At 33.3% G+C, this 17,110-nt stretch overlaps 1 protein-coding gene across 1 annotated transcript; it reads right to left on the reverse strand.

Annotated features, from left to right (window-relative positions):
- Positions 1-536: 536 nt before the first annotated feature.
- LOC111517491 (uncharacterized) lies at positions 537-8,522 on the reverse strand. The gene is made up of 3 exons (XM_023173665.2): positions 8,365-8,522; positions 3,730-3,847; positions 537-786 (listed from the first exon to the last, which is right to left on the reverse strand). Exons 1-3 carry the CDS (start codon positions 8,463-8,465, stop codon positions 646-648), a joined length of 360 nt encoding a protein of 119 aa, XP_023029433.2. The 5' UTR covers positions 8,466-8,522; the 3' UTR covers positions 537-645.
- Positions 8,523-17,110: the final 8,588 nt, after the last annotated feature.

The raw sequence follows: 17,110 nt of genomic DNA on the forward strand, positions 1-17,110 counted from the left end.
GCTCAGGTAACATAAATAATTATTTGATTAAGATCATTATCGTATCCTACTCACCAGTTTTCCAATAAGCACATTATATACGTGTGATACAATGTTTGGTACCTTTGGTGTAGTGATGAATATCTGGAATATTTCCCCAACACCAAACCGTTATTTCAACACCTCGACACGTGTTTTGATTACCAAGTGATCATCTTCAAGAGAAAGATCAAATAGTAAAATTAAGGCACATTATATGTGACCATAATAAAATGGGTATACTGAGCTCCTTGAAAAATAGGCATATTCTACACCTCGACACGTGTTTTGATCACCAAGTGATCATCTTCAAGAGAAAGATCGAACAGTAATATTTAAGTACATTATATGTGACCATAATAAAATGGGTATACTCCTTGAAAGATAGGCATATTCTATACATAAACCTTCCTCTTGAATCATCTTTCCCATTGGTTGAAATCGTATGGAAATCGATGGGGTAGTTCATGGATTTCTCGTGTTCAGATAGACAGACAGGGGAATGACTTCAATTGTGATTCAATGATTTATTTTTTATTGAAACTAAACAAATATCAGGTTTTCTGTTCAATTATAGTAAACAAAACAAAAAATTACTCAAATCTAGTTCAACGATGGTTCCAATCATTAGGCAGTATAAACTTCGAACCGATAATGGAGCCCCCTCAGGAACTCAGAAACGATTTTTATTTCTACAAATTCAGAACCAACTCCTCCACCAATTATTGACACTTTTCCTCCATGTCCATCTTCTGATAAGTCTGTTACCTAAAAAAACACCGTCAAATTAAATTTACCAGGAAGTATCAAGCTCATCAGTACTGTTTTGAATGAAGTGTTTTTGGACACCAGACTTGCATGAATCTGAACCTACATCGACATTTTTTTACAATAGAGAAAACACGAAAGAGTGAAAATTATTGAACAATCTTCTCAAATTGATGAACTATATACAGTATGTTTCCTAAAAGTGATCAACAAATTTCCAGGGGCTAATTTTGTGACAACGTAGGTCGGAAACTTGTAATGAACTGTTTAGAACCTTCGGTGTAGTAATGAATATTACTGGAGTTTTTTCCCAACATCAAACCATTATTTTAACACCTCGACATGTGTTTCGATCACCAAGTGATCATCTTCGAAAACTTCATTGCTTATAACATACAACGTTTTGAACTATTCTGAAAAATGTCTGTATCACTATTGGCGGCAGGTCGTTATATCCAACAGTTATTGTAGATACACTTAATTTCCTAATAGTATCGTTTACATATCAACAATCGAGGGGTATGCAATGAAGTGGTTTCATTTTTTCTGGAAAACAAAACGAGCCACAAAAAAAATTCAGATGTTTCACCTATAAAAACATTGAATGTTACAAGAAATGTTAATGGCGTACTATTTTGGTCAATAATGTTGGCTGAATTGTGTCACGAGCCTTCACTGAACTCGATGATTTGTATCCAATTGAGGCCAAATGAACCTTTTATCATTGAAAATCATATTACTGGATCTCAACAAAATCGGATGAGGGGCATTCACAATGTTGATACAAGTAAGAAATTTTTCAGAAGAGTTCAACACCCTTCTCAATATGCCATCACATTTTTCATTGCAAATTCGTAATAAATCAGTTCATCAGTTTAATTTAGTCGAATGCACGTTCGGACGACCCATTATAATGATAATGATAATGATCATACGTTTATTATTTACCACAAATCTACAAACAATATAGATATAGGTAAATAAAAGGTGAGAGTTCAGATGATATAATAATGACACAAAGAATGAGAAGACTAGAGAAAAGCAAGAAAAAGGAAGGAAAGATATAGAGAAATGACAGGAACATTTTTATATTTTATTTTCACTTTACGATGGCAGTGATTCCTTCAGATCATGAAACCGCCTGGTTGTATGAATACCCATGTTTGTGCTTCTTGCTACCAAATTATATTCGTATGTGAAAAATAGACAAAACCACATTAAATACTTCTATGTTGATGTTGAAAGTGTTCAAAATAATGGCAGTGGAAATAATTGAAGCGGAAATAATTAGAAGAAACTTCCTTTCTACACAGAGACCAGTAGCAACAATGAAGTATCTGAAAATGACAAAATGAGACACATTGATAATTTGAAACAATACTAAAATTATTCTATCAAAATTTTTCAGCTCTACCAAAATTGTGACCTTTGTCAGTATACCCATAAAATTTTATTTTAATTTCTTGTGAATATTCTCACTAGAACTAATAAAATATGAATATAGCATTTAAAATTCCTTCAATAATAAAATTATTATAATTTTGAAAAATACGGATGATTATGATTGAAGAAGCAGTATTTTATAATGTTATTGGCATTTACAAAGATAATCAAACACTATTATAGAAAACACAAAAAAGTTCAATTAATATTAGGAACAAAATTACAGAATTGATCCAAAAGTTTCAATGTATATTTCATTAACAAATAGGTATAAATTTTATAAACTACATATTACGATTTGATCTCCACGAACTCTATTTGAGAAATATATCAATATAGTGATATCAATATAGTGATATATTTCTTAAATGAAGTGTGTGGGGATCGTATCATAGTGTCGTTTATGAAATTACTATGGATGTTCATCAAGTAACGGCCGACTCAACCAGAAAAAAATGGGTATTAGTCAAATAGTAGAATACATAAATGCAGAAGTACCTTATTCGATTGAAAGTAGCATAACAGCATTCATACTATTCGAAATCACGAATTTAAAGCACATTAATAGTACAGGGTCCAAAGAGAGGTCGTCTTTCGGAAATCTTTTCACCATATGAAACATATTCTTCATTTAATGTCCGACAAATACATCACGAATGTGTTGCTAATGGAAATATGTCTGTTACTACCTTCAATTCTAAAGTATTCAATAGTTATTTTGCATGTTACACCAGAAATATCAAGGAAATAAAAAAAAAGGTTCGTATAATTGAAAAATTGAAAGTTCAAACGTGAAGTTACCAAAAGTAATGCATCTTATTAAGAAAACTCACATGAGCTTGTGTGAAGTGATTGAGAACATCTTCATTTTTCATTTAAAAACAGTATATATCATCGAAACTAAGCCAGTTATGACAAGAAAACTGATACAACAAAAAAAAATCACTTGCTAATTACGACTTCAATAGAATATGTTCCTATATAACCACTCCACAATTGACGTCACTCATATGAATGCATGGAAACTGGTAACATACAACATAACAGACAATATGACTGCTAACACCTGATATTCTTCAGAATACAGGAGAGGGGTCAGAATTTTTTCTATTCCATTGTGTGCAAGTAAATATTTGTCAGTTCGAACATTTGCTGAAGTATTTAATTTCACTTCCTAGTTCCATATTGAATATAAACTCTGTATAGTTTATCGTTATAGTATCGAAAATATTTAGGATGACTCGTTCTATCTGGAATGCACTGTATAGTGTCACAGACGGGTTCTCTAAGTGAAAACGAGTTGACAGTTGCTATAGTTTCAATGATAAACGTATTTATACTATTCTCTACTGAGTCTAAGCTCATAAGCTCAACATATTAAAAATTTTTCTTGGAAATATTAATTTATTCATATGGTAGGTATTCACTAGCTCTTGCCTGGAATTCGAAACGAAATATTGTAGAATCTGAATCGAAAATTGAATGAATCATTTTACTCACTATGACGCATGTGATTGTTGAGTTGAACAATCCATTTTCCGGAATGACGACATCAAGTGTGACAGGTCCAAAAATGCTGCCTGGCTTTTCTCTTTCTATAGCAGCTACTAATTTTTGTCTGGAAAAACAAAAGTTGGAAAAATGAAAAACGGTAGTAGTTGAATATTGTCTCAGTAGAGCATTTTTTTAAGGAAAAACACAAGCACTACAGAAAAATCCTCGCGACGCTCTTAGCGGTGCCTGCGCGAAAGTAGCGATTCACGCTGGATTTGAATCGCTGGAAATTAAATCCATTTGGAAAAACGTTCTCAGGAAGTTTATTCCACTCGAGCTCAGTTCTCCGAATGAAAGAGTTCTTAAACAGTGAAGTTCGAGGTGTACTCAATTGAACCTTAAACTGATGAGCAGCCACAGTCGCTCACTTATTTCTGATATGTACCGCTCTTAATGGAATCAAATGTGCCGTGTCACTTGAACACCTCCCGTGAAAGTATCTATAGAAGAGAGACACATCTCCAACCTTTCTTTGATGTTCTAGACTTTCAAGGTTGCAAGAGATGTTCGTGTCTCCAATCAGACGCATGACTCTTTTCTGGATGGAATCTAGCAGCTTGAGGGTATGCTTAGGGGCGGAGCTCCATACATAAGAACAAGACTCTAAAGTCTGATCTGAACTTTATAAAGCATCAAAACTTGCTGATTTGTGTACATTTTTCTGGTTCGGAACAGTGTTCCAAGCTTTTGAAAAGAGGCTTTTGCAAATCCAGCGACATGATTGTGCCGAATTATATTGGTGTCCATTTTAAAAGGATGGTGAGAGGAGCCATATTCAAGTTTAAGTTTTTGTGTAGGGATCAGGTGAATAGTAAGAAATAGAAAGCCTCTTATAAGGATTTTAAAGGAATTGTCAATGATTCGATAAAAAAACCTACATGATTTTAAAAAACATTCAGAAAGTTCGATACTATAAAACTGTTCAAAAATATGGGTGAACACCAGAATTAGAATCTGAAAAACGACGAAAATACATTTGACAAGTTTCTAAAATCTATATGAACAGATGGAGTGATAAATATATGACTGACAAGCTTGAGTACTACGGTATATGTGGGATTCCTAAAACACAATTAGGAAGTTATCATTATATCAGCAGAATGCGTGAGAATTGAGTTGATTCTTCATGAAACTTTTTCTCAGAAACATAGATAATCAGAAAAATAATCCATAGTTGGTCCAACACTATTTATTTTCTATGTGAATAACATTGTCATTAACTTTTCTAGGGCAACTTTTGTTTTGCTAATGACACTAACTTCATTTTTCATCACGAATATTTATTGTTACTTCTCACCCTTTCACATGATATTGGAAATGGCATTTCGAACTGTTTTTGAATTGAAAAATTCTTTCTAAACGAAAAGTTCGAAGCATTCACTTCAATCATTACTGAAAAATGGAATATACAGAAAGCATAGTTGAAGAAACTATAAATATGATATATTCTATAGGTCTTACTATCGATAGCAAAATGAACTGGTCTGCACATATTGAATCAAACACTGTAGAATTTTTTTTCAGAGCCAACAAAATAAATACGAATCAGAATTGCCAGAATAGTTCATATTCACAATATCTTACAATTTGGTATAAAGTTCTGGGCTACATCTCAGATGCAACCTCAATACTCTTGATTCAAAAACGGTCGATTGAAACAGGTTCGGATTTCAATCATGAAGGAATCATGAAAAAATACTTCAGAAAATAAAAAAAATTCCCCCTCATCAACTTATAAATAAATGAAGTATCATTCTCATGGTAATGGACTCTTTATTTGAGAATGTATGTCAGTTTCATTGTCGATGTTGAAAATATCAATGAATGGAATATTAATAATCACATCTACTTTCAACAAAAAGTGATGACACTGCGTTAATTTTTATTTGCAAGTATCAAATTCTAAGTTCTAATGAACAAACAAGAAAAATAATTCACGATAATCACCGTTCTAACTTCATAAATTAGGTAGTGTTCAAAAAATGTGTTGAGTAATTTTCTCCTCAAAACAAAAATCGACAGATCTGAGCGATTTTTCAAACCCAATTATAAGAAATCGGCCTTGTTTCGTTTCCATTGGTCTACCCTGTATAGGATGAATGTTCGATATTTCAGATCATTTTTTGATATTGGAAGTGATATTGGTGACAGATGGAGTTGGTAGGCGTTCAAAATACGCATATAGTTAACCAGCCAAACCAACTGAAAGTGTGAAAGTAGGGGCTTTCACGTCCGTCATTTGGAACCAAAACGTATTTTGATGTTATATTTTTCCAACAAATGTTCGACGTGATTTGTTGGATCGATGTAACATTTTTATTGATGAACTGATTGGGATGAATCAAACACTGAGATCAGCGCAAAAATCGAAAATTATTGGATTGGGTTCTATTGCGTTGATAAACACCTTCATTATATGTATTTCATTAAACAGTACATTTCTTTAATGTCCCCCCCTTTTATTTTTTGAACGGGTCAACTCAAAAACTTGAAATTTGGGATAATGAAATTAATGCATGAATACTTTATTTTGAAGTGAAATTAATAGTACAAGATGGCGACTGGGCGCCATCTGAGAAAAAAATTGAAAAGGAAGGGGGGGTCTTGTGATACATCATTTTGATGCTCCTGACGAATACTTCATAACCCTATAATATAAAGTCAATATCTTCATCTACTACAAAATGGCGGAACATTGAATAATTTCCTGAAGATAAACACATTATTATCGATATTTCCAGAAATATTTCTTTTTATCTACCATATGGCAATTCCAACAACCCGATAAGGTTTGTTAAGTTATTTTTTGTCTATAAAAACGAAAAAAAAATTGCCAGTATGACAATGAACATCATTGTTCAGTTAGAATATTCTCATTTGGTTTTCGGTTTTACTAGTAGAAAATTGCCGTTATTGGGGTGACACCAACCCTCATGTTTTTCGAAAAACCATATACCGAATATACAGGGCAGGGCAGGAATATTGGTAAAACATATTGTAGCACCTCTATTCATTGATCAAAATTCAACAGAGGAACTGTATTTGAATATGCTGAAACTACTGACCTTCTCATCACTGAAATCGTCGAAGCGAATCCTGATAAATTCAATATGGATATTGTATTCCAACAAGATGGAGCACCACCACATCACTCCAGACAAGTGAGGAACTATTTGGATACTACAGAATGATACTACAGCAAAATGGGTACGAAACTGGACCTGCTACAATATCGGATATACGACAGAGAATACTAAATATTTCTAGAGATATTGACGTTACTTTGTTCGAAAATGTTCGGCGTGAAATATAGAATAGGCTGTTCATATGCCAAGAAGTTCAAAGCGACCATTTCGAGCATCGTCTAAACTAACCTCAAGCTCATTACCACATATTATGTAGTTAAATGTCAATGTATTCAGGCAATTATTCAAAGTTCCCCCATTTTGTAGTAAGTGAAGATATTGACTTAATATTCTGGGGTTATGAAATATTCGTCAGGAGCTTCAAAATGATGTATCACAAAACCCCCTTTTCCAATCAATTTTTTTTTCCGGATGGCGCCCAGTCGCTATCTTGAAAGTTTCATCTGTCAATTTTATTTCAAAATGAAGTATTGAAGCATTAATTTCATAACCTATTCCAAATTTCAATTTTTTCAATTGAACCGTTTGAAAAATGAAAGGGGGGACATTAAAGAAATGCACTGTTTGTACTGATAAATTATGATAGATCTCTGAAAATATATCTTTCTGGATTTACGTTGTGTAACAGTTGATAAAAAATAGAATCTATCAAACTTGCAATGAACATTATGATTGGAGTTTAATTTCTGGAGAGAATTTCCCAAATAGAAGCACATCAGGAGAAATTTGGAAAAATGAAAAAATAAGGTCTGCCCCAAACAACTACTTTTACTACGAATATTCCATTATACATATCTCATTTATTTTTAATTTTCAAATGAGTTCATCAAACATTCTAAAAAATATTATAACATAGGCTTCCACGACCGAAGTCACGATTAAAATTCGGGCTGGTAGCCCGTGGTCGAATATAACTTGAGGTACTAAACGTTTCGTTTGCTACTGCGGCTGAAGTCTCAGCAACGATTGACAGTCAATACTTGCTTTGACTTCAAAATATAATCCTCATTCTCACAGTCAACGCATATACCACAGATGATGTTTGCCGCAGTACTAGACGGAATGTTTGGTAAATCAACAACTTGAATGACAATTTACTCAAACCTGCATACGTTTAGAAACATTTGTCACCGACGGAAACACCACTACTCGGTCGTAATGAGCGGTTTGAGAGTGAAAGTGATTTTCATATTGATGTTTCTCAATTCATTACGTTGTGTAGTTGCTTGATGTTGATGTTCAATTTGAAAAAAAAAATCTCAACAAATCCATGTTCTTAGGGGTAATATTGTGATATTTTTCTACCAAATTAGATCAAAAGCAACATCAAGCAGAGCTTGCAATCTGGTAACATCAAAAGCATTTTTATCATGTTCGGCGGAAAATATGTAATGTGACTTTGAAAAACCCATCAAATATAATGAAAAATACTTACGCTGTGTCCTCTTTAGGACAGTCACGAAAGTTATCACAAAGACATGGACTTGTCCCAAAAATTACGAGTATTACACTAACCAAAAAATATTTTGAGAACATTTTGTCAACCAAAGGTAGCCGTTAACTATATAAACAATATGAAACTTCATATATATACCTTCGATTGAAATGGAATTGATTAAAATATAATGGAGTATGATACCGTGAGTACTATTGATTGATGATATCAAACATTGCCACACAACTTTAAATTAATGTAACATTTAAATTTTCGAAACACAAAGTTACATGTACATGAAGCACTTAACAGCTGTTTGCCTGGGAACAATATATATGAGCAAAACCTAGATTTGCCGACTTTTTCTTCAGCGCCACTTAAGTTTTGATTTTATAAAAACCAAGCAAAACTATAATTCACAATCGCAAACGAAATGGATGAACTTGAGTACTCCAAAAACTACGAGTTTGTTTTTCGCAGAAATATTAAATTCTTTGAATAATTCAACTATCTTTGACTGAAAGGTAGAACTTGAACCTCTGGCGTAGAATGAATCCAAAACAAGCATTGTTTCCGAACAAAAGAACTGCAATACTCTTCAAGACGCCCGTTTCATCAACCAAATTTGCGTCTACAGAAGTTGGAGTATACTGATTCCTAACTATATAGCTCACCTATTTATATCTTATTTTCACTTACAGATTTTTCTCGTTAAAGTTCTCGCAAATTTTTTCAAGAGTGTTATTGAATAATTGTCCTTTTCTCATGCCACACTTCGCTATTTCCAGACTTTCGTGAGCATCCAGAAGTCTTGTGTCATGTACCTATTCCGATAATTTGGGACGAAATTTTGTTCTCCGGAATGAGGTAAATGTTCTTCGAAACGAGTTTCGATTGCTCGTTTTAACTTACCAATAGACGTTTTGCACCATGTTCCAGAGCCTATATTCTATATTATTTCACACGGAATATCAATAAACTCTGCCTTCAGCTATATCCCTGAAAACATTTTTTTCAATATTCTATCTTGCTTTACTTGAGAGTTGAAAATGCAAGGTGATTCCATCGACTGAGTAAAAACCGCAATGAGTTTTCAAACTCTGAAATTATGAATTTTGGGATTCAAAGATTTTTTTTTATTTCAATAGTATTTCATTCATATTGATAATATTTATAGAGTTATGATCACCAACACCACCTGGTTCATCAGATTCTAGCCTATTACTCACAGGAAAACTATTTCGATACTGTTTCTGCTCCTTCAACTGCTCCACTTTCAATCATCGGTTGAACAGTTGAGTTACAACTAATAATAGGGGGGAGCCCAAGCGGGGATTTCGGAATTTACTAAAGCGCGGCAGATTGATATGCAGGGGGATACCTTGTACCCGGTTAAGTACCTCCACCAAATATGAGCCCCATATATAAGGCCGCCTGTGAGGGAAAAAGGATCAGATTAGTAAAAAAAATTGATCATCAGAAATTCTTGAGCGCGTCAGATTAAGGTAGGGTTAGTTAATTACCTGCTAAAAAGTGTATATTCCAGTAATCTGACAATTTGAGAGTGACGCAAAGAAAGGGGAGGGCAGTAAAGTTGTAAAAAATAACGTAATTTCGACGGGGTTTCATGCTCGTGAGCACGAAACCCCGTAGTATAAAGAATGCAGTTAAAGATGTTTCAAAAAGGACAATTGATTGCATTGAACGTGGTGGAAGGCACAACGAAATGTGACTTTTTATTTTGTATTTCTATTGGTACTTACATGGTTTAGGCATATGTTTCGATTTGATTCAGTGTTCTTAATTTAAATTATAAAACTGTATTTTAACAGATGTTTGTTAGAATTTTTTACGGTTTAGTTTTCAAGGCAACAAAATCTAAATTGATTTTTGAAGTAATTTTGTTCATTCATACCTCATAAAAGATATTTAGTAAATGTGAAATTGCTTTCGTATAATTCCTTCCCTTAGTTTAATTGCGTTGTAATTTTTCGTAATTAGTAAATCAAAGTTTAACTGTTTGAAAAGTGCAGTAAAGAATAAATTATTGACTTTTCATTGATATTGTTTTTTAATTATGCTTATGTATTAAGCTATTTCGCAAAAAGTAGAAATAAAGTGAAATATTTATTTGTTTTTAAAAACTGTATCAACTTTGCATCATTTTTGGCATAATTTTTTCTGGTGTTTTGAATTTTTGCGAAATAAGTTGTATTTAGAATTGCAATTGATAATAAAAATGCGTTGGAAAAATAAGTTAGGCATAAAGCACTAACTTTGTTGAGGTTTGGCTAAATTTGAGAAATCGGCAAATGTCAATTTTTCGAAAACTGTAAAAAAACTAAATTTGTACTAGAGAGCTAAAAATTGGTATATGGGTAAAAAATGAAAAAACAATTACCTTTTCTCATTACCGATTTTCGAAATTTCGAGCAATAACTGCTTTTCTGAACTTTTTTGGAAAAAATGTCAAATTGGACAGGGAAGAAAAATCACTTGATCGGTCATATGCATGTCATTTGGCATCATTTTTAAAGCACAACCTATTGGAGATATCAAAAGTTGCTTGAAGAGATGAACAAAAAAAATCCCATTTGATGCGGACTTTATGTGTGACACTGTATATTGATATATATATATATATATATATATATATATATATATATATATATATATATATATATATATATATGGAATGATTTCAATTTAAGAGCCACCGGTATACAGCTGTTTCAGCCTATTGGGCATATATATATATATATATATATATATATATATATATATATATATATATATATATATATATATATATATATATATATATATATATATATATATATATATATATATATATATATATATATATATATATATATGGCTATAACCGGTGAAAATGGCAGTCCTCATCTTGCGTAAAGAATTCGTCCTTCAGTTGAAAGTAGCAGTTTCGTATATAGCATCTTCGGATAGCTTCCTCCATAAGATTTGAAATGCTTCTTCGACAGGGACGTTGACGTAGAGGCTTTCCAAGTCGGAACTGATCAGTTGATCCTGCTTTTTGACTTCGACTGCCCCTAGTAGTTCAACAAAATGCCTTGAATTTTTCACAAAGGATGATATTTTTTCTTGCAATGGTTTGATTATTGATAGTTAAAATCTGAACAAGTTGAAAAATATACTCTTTTTTTACAGATTCCTTCAGGCATTTGAAATCAATTTAAATCATATCAGACAATGGAAGTCCAAGCTAATGAAATGCACCAAGAAACATTGTCCGCTACCTCCAAACAGAACTGGCCGATACTTGATGAAAATCCATATTAAAACTAATTAATATAGTTTATTGTATGATTTTCACTATGAAGAGTTTTACAAAAATCGCGACACGTGTTTCGCTATACAATAGCTTCCTCAGGGGTGATCTCAAATTTCCTTCTATGAATAGTATAAAATGGTTGTAATTTAGAATCAACTTTTAGTTTACGCTTGAGAAAGCTGTTGTATAGCGAAACACGTGTAGTTGTTTTTGTAAAACCCTCCATAGTGAAAATCATACTGTATCATTTAGTTTTTTTAAATAAATGTATGGCTTGGAAAGCTGTTCTTTCGTGACACATTTCAGAGGGACGCCCATGGCTGTACGGTACTAACTGCACATTACAGTCAGGAGGCTCATTGCAACAGGTAACGTGTAGCCATCCAGACAGGTCTGGGATTGTACTTGAGGGCAATTCCAGGACACTTTCCACAATAAGACATCACTTCAGGACACTTTCCACAATAAGACATCTGTACGTCAGCTATACCAGACGACTCATTTGATTGAGTCATACATCGTTATCAGAAAAAATTTGTTTCCTTTTTTGATGCAGAGTACGCTTGTATTGATAAGATATCCTGCTCTTGAAGAGGTACTACCTAGCCTCCTACATTCAACAACAGGTTCAAGAGTTGGAAAGCTGAGAAACCCGTTCTATTCTGTGATAGGTTCTGTGACTCAGGGTTGAATTCGTTGGATACTGCATGTTTCATAAAAAATATCATGAGTTACTAGGAAAAAGAGGTTCATCAAGGCAAAGTTTGTCATTAATGTGACGAAAATGGTAGTTCGTACTGGAACCTCTAGCGTTAAATTAATGTATTGAAAACACTTTCCCAACACCAGAACAAAAATTACGGTCTCTCAACGACATTATTATATCCGGTTCGGAAACATTTATGTTTCTGATGACCAACGTTCAGGAGAGAGAAAACTTTGAGAAACAGATATGTGCTACTAACCGTATGTGACTGTTCGTAAATTTCGAATAACTAGGATATTTGGCAACGAAAATTCTCTGAATGATATGCAATTATTGTGAAACTACTTGAGAGAGTCACTTGAGTATGTATTTCCTGTTCTATTCTATTCAATGATAATACCGAGAAAATTAATGATACTGATAAAACTGAAAACTTTATTTTTCGATCATGAGTATCACGCTAGATAAAACTTAATTCGATTTGATATGTCTTTCGAAACCGTTGTTTATCGGAATTGAATACGTTTCATCTATTATCTAAAAATTATCAATCACATTTATTAAATACGATATTGCATTATTTCCGTTAGCTTACAATAGTGAACATTTATGAAAAACTGGTCAAATAAGTTGGTCACAGGTATAAATAAGTAGTGCTCTGAAAGCCCATTTATTCGTATTCTCACATTATTTTCATTGAAAATAAAAAAGTGGAAGGAGTTTAGTTTGGCTGACCATACAATTGAAAGGTATACATTGAAAGGGGTATACCTTTAGAAGAGATAAATTTATACATTTAAAAACTTGTGAATCCTCCAAAGAAGAGAAAAAAGCAATCAATCTGAAGAAATGAGCTCTATGCAAAGATGTGTAGAAAGTAAATGTTTCGATAGGGCTTTTCAGTTTGTGTCTGAGAGTTATTTCTCTGCATGGTCTAGACATATTTGTATAGAGTTAATTTATTGAGATATATTGCATTTTTTACTTTGAAAGTTTCCCACATTTTTCTGGATCAGGATGGAGAGATTGTGAGGCACTACTGTAGCGTCCCCCATAGGACGTTCCAACGATAACTTGACCTCCCCTGTAAATCAGAAACGGATATGTAATCGAAAATTTCAAAGAACACATCATTTGGAAGGTATTTTCTCCCTCTATTATCTCTGTGGGTTTTTTCGAAATTGGTTCTCCGTCGCAGATCTTCTGAATTTGTAGGCTCGATAAAGTACACTTCAGGTCTCCCAGAAAAAATACCATTGTTATGAGATTAGGTGATCTAGCTGGCCACTCCACTGGAGCTCTTCAGGTGATCCAGCGCATTGAAAAATGTTCGTCCAAAAACTGTTTCACCCGAAAATCGAAATGTGGGTGTGCACCATCCTGCTGGAATGTTGTTTCATTTTCTAATAAATTGTCATCATTTTCTGAAATTTGTGGAATCATTTGTCTAATAGATTTAAGTATGTGTGTCCATTGAGATTACCTCCCGTGAAAAATGGTCCAACAATATGATTACCAAGAATGCCAGCCCAGACATTAAATTTTTGTGGAGTTTGTGAATGTGTTTCCATCGCCAAATGAGGATTCACATCGCTCCAGTAATGAAAATTATGTCTATTCACTTCACCATTCAACATGAAAGGACTTTCGTCTGAAAAACATTTATTGTATAATAGGTTTGGTTTATTGGTCAATTTCTCGTTGAACACCTTACAAAATTCGACACCTCGAAAGTCGACAATCAGGATAATCTCCGTTTAATTCCTGAACTAGCCTTATTTTGGAAGGATGGAATTTGTAGGCTTTCAAAATCCGAAAAACGATAGTATCTGATACACCAGATGCTCTAGGTACTTGTCTGATAGATTGTCGATTATCCGTTTGTACATGTCCTCAAATTTCAACTTCAACTCCGTCATTTATGACAGGACGGAAGACTTCATGTTTTCTCTTGTGAACAGAACCCGAGGTTCGGAACTTATTCATCAACTATTTAACGAATTCAGCACATTCATTATTTCGATAATAGGTTGCAACAATTTCTATTATTTCTTCATAAATAGAATAAACCATGTTGAAACACAGTGTATAAGGATTACTGAACAATAATTCGTAGAGAAATGACAATGGCCATCTACCTTCTTTTTATTCTGCGACAACTAAATTCAAGAAAAACTAGCAGTGCAGAAAAAACTAACAGTGTCATCCACTTCAAAGCGTTTACTACCAAATAAATTTTACAAATCTAGAAAACCTTCGACAGAGAATTGTTCGAGAACGCCGATTTCTGACTCCGGACTATAATATTTTATGGAACTAGATGAAGGTCATTTTGAACACTTTATCCATTGATTGTATTGCCATTGATATTACTCTTGTTGATTTCTTCAATAAAATGAGCGACAGCGAATTTTCTGGTTTTTCTTAAATAAAACGTTCAGCATTCAATTTCTCAATAGCGAATGAACCAATTTTGAATAAAAAATACAGAAGTAATAGAGCGACAAGATACCTTTCAAATGATGTATCACTCGATCCCCATGCCATTGAAAAATAAAGGTGTAGTTTCTGCTAGAAACAAAAATTGAAATTTTCGATCACACTCCCGTTTCTGACTTACAAGGGGGGATCAAGTTTTCTTTGAAATGCCCTGTATTATTTAGAATGATGTCACTCTGATTATTGTATTTCGCCCGTAAACATAAAATATTTAGGTGTTATTGTAGACAAACATTGAGGATACAATGATTACGTTACATATATTACAAATAAAATTCGAATAGTATTTCATAAATTCTATTCTTCAAGGAATATTCTCACGAATAAAACGCTTATGATGTTATATAATGCACTAGCCCAGTGGTTGCCAACCTCTTCAATGTGTTGAGCTACTTTGTTAAATTTGGAATAAACATCGAGCTACCCACACGGAAGCCACGTAACGCAACGTAAATGAAATAATCCACAGTTGATTTATCATTATATGTATTTATTTTACTATTTAACTGGTAATACATAATACAAAATAACTGATATTACTAGTACGTACACTTGTTCATAGCTACATTCCTACCTATCAAACGAAGGTGTTTGAAAAATAAACACAAACTTTTATCCAGCCACAACGGCATGTTACGTATGATTTAAAAATAGTTATTAATAACAACAAAAAAGTAACGCACTGTCATGAACATAAACATTGAAAAATAAAAAAGCATGTTCAATGAGAAGGCTGACACTCAGACTCATCGATAATTTTTTTAATGTTTGCAGTATAATTTGATGCAGCCATTCGAATACAATTATCCAAATGTTCATCTGTAAGTCGATTGCGATATTTGTTCTTAATAAACTTCATATTGGAAAAAGATGATTTACACAAATAGGTTGAACTGAATAATGCTTTCACTTTCAAGGCAACACGGCATAGAACTGAATATTTGTCTTTACTTACAATAGGCCAGATACATTCAGTACTTGAAACTAACGATTTTAAGGCTAAATCATTTTGAAACTCAATGACTTCCATTTCTGTTGCAGCGATGTCTTCGCCAAAGTTCTGCATAACACAAATTGCAAACTGTTGGATATCAATTTCTATAAAGGGTGAAACAACAAACTGCGCTACCAAAGCCATTTCATTGAAATTCTTAAAACAATTTTTGAAGTTATTCTTCAGGGTAGAAGTTATTTCTACATGATATTTGTTGTCATATGGTTCTAATGGATTTTGAGATATTTTTTCTGAAAGAATAGGAAAATGCTTGGCATCGCTGTTAATTAGGTTTTGTTCCCAAAACTCCAGCTTTTTGATGAATGCTTTTATATCAGAAATAATTTCCGCTAGTTCTTTGCTAGTTCTTTGTATCTCCCTTGAAGCTGCAAATTAAGTTCGTTTAATTTCTCTGTAATGTCCACGAGAAAACCAAAATCTCTAAGCCAGATTGAATTTTCTAGTTCCGGAGTCGGTTCATCACGTTGTTTGGAAAATTGAAATATGCCAGATAGGACATCAGTCAACTTCATCGGCCAAGGTTCTGAATAATCTTCTTTGTAACGCTTGAGCTCTAATCTTGTTCACAATTTTTACCACCAGTTTCATAACGTTGTTTAGTTTCAGGAAATTTCCACATAATGCTTGCTGATGGATAATGCAGTGGTAACAGAGAAATTGCGGAAAAGTTTCATCTTTACGACATAACGCCACCAGACCCTTATCACAACCCACCATAGCTGGAGCGCCATCGGTTGTCAAGCCTACCATTTTCGATATTGGAATTTTCTCGGAAAAAATTATATTTTTCAAATGAGAAAATAACTCATGTCCAGTAGTGTGTCCTTTCAGTGGAATGAACAGTGGATTTTATAGCTGAAACTATCTCTTCTTTATTTCTAAAGTTGGCAAATAACGAATCAGCAGCTTCTAAAAACGCCTATTTTATCATTTCCCCGTCTTCATAAGGTTTCTTTTTTTGTGCAATTATCTGGGACACACGGTACGATGCTTCAGTTGCAGCCTTATTTTTTGTCGACTGTTCTTAAAAATATTGATTTTTGTCCAATTAACTGCTTTTTTAACTGTTTCAGTTTTTCCTTTCTGGCGGCAGAATGTAGTGGGAATGATTTTTTAAAAGCTGCTCTGATTTTTTCAGTTCAGTTCAGTTCAGTTCAGTTTCAGTATTTTTTAAATTAAAATCGTTGTGAGAGCTACCAGAATTGCCTCC

The sequence above is a fragment of the Leptinotarsa decemlineata genome, unplaced genomic scaffold (genome assembly GCF_025532065.1).
Source record: "Leptinotarsa decemlineata unplaced genomic scaffold, Ldec_3_MD MMD2_tig00000505_RagTag_RagTag, whole genome shotgun sequence".
Lineage (NCBI taxonomy): Eukaryota > Metazoa > Arthropoda > Insecta > Coleoptera > Chrysomelidae > Leptinotarsa > Leptinotarsa decemlineata.

Bases quoted from the DNA above. Each gene is read 5' to 3' on its own strand.
- LOC111517491 (XM_023173665.2), bottom strand. From the start codon at position 8,465: ATGTTCTCAAAATATTTTTTGGTTAGTGTAATACTCGTAATTTTTGGG. The intron at 3,848-8,364 runs GTAAGTATTTTT...TTGTTTTTCCAG, and splicing joins TGTCCTAAAGAGGACACAGC to ACAAAAATTAGTAGCTGCTA. The intron at 787-3,729 runs GTGAGTAAAATG...GTGTTTTTTTAG, and splicing joins CAACAATCACATGCGTCATA to GTAACAGACTTATCAGAAGA.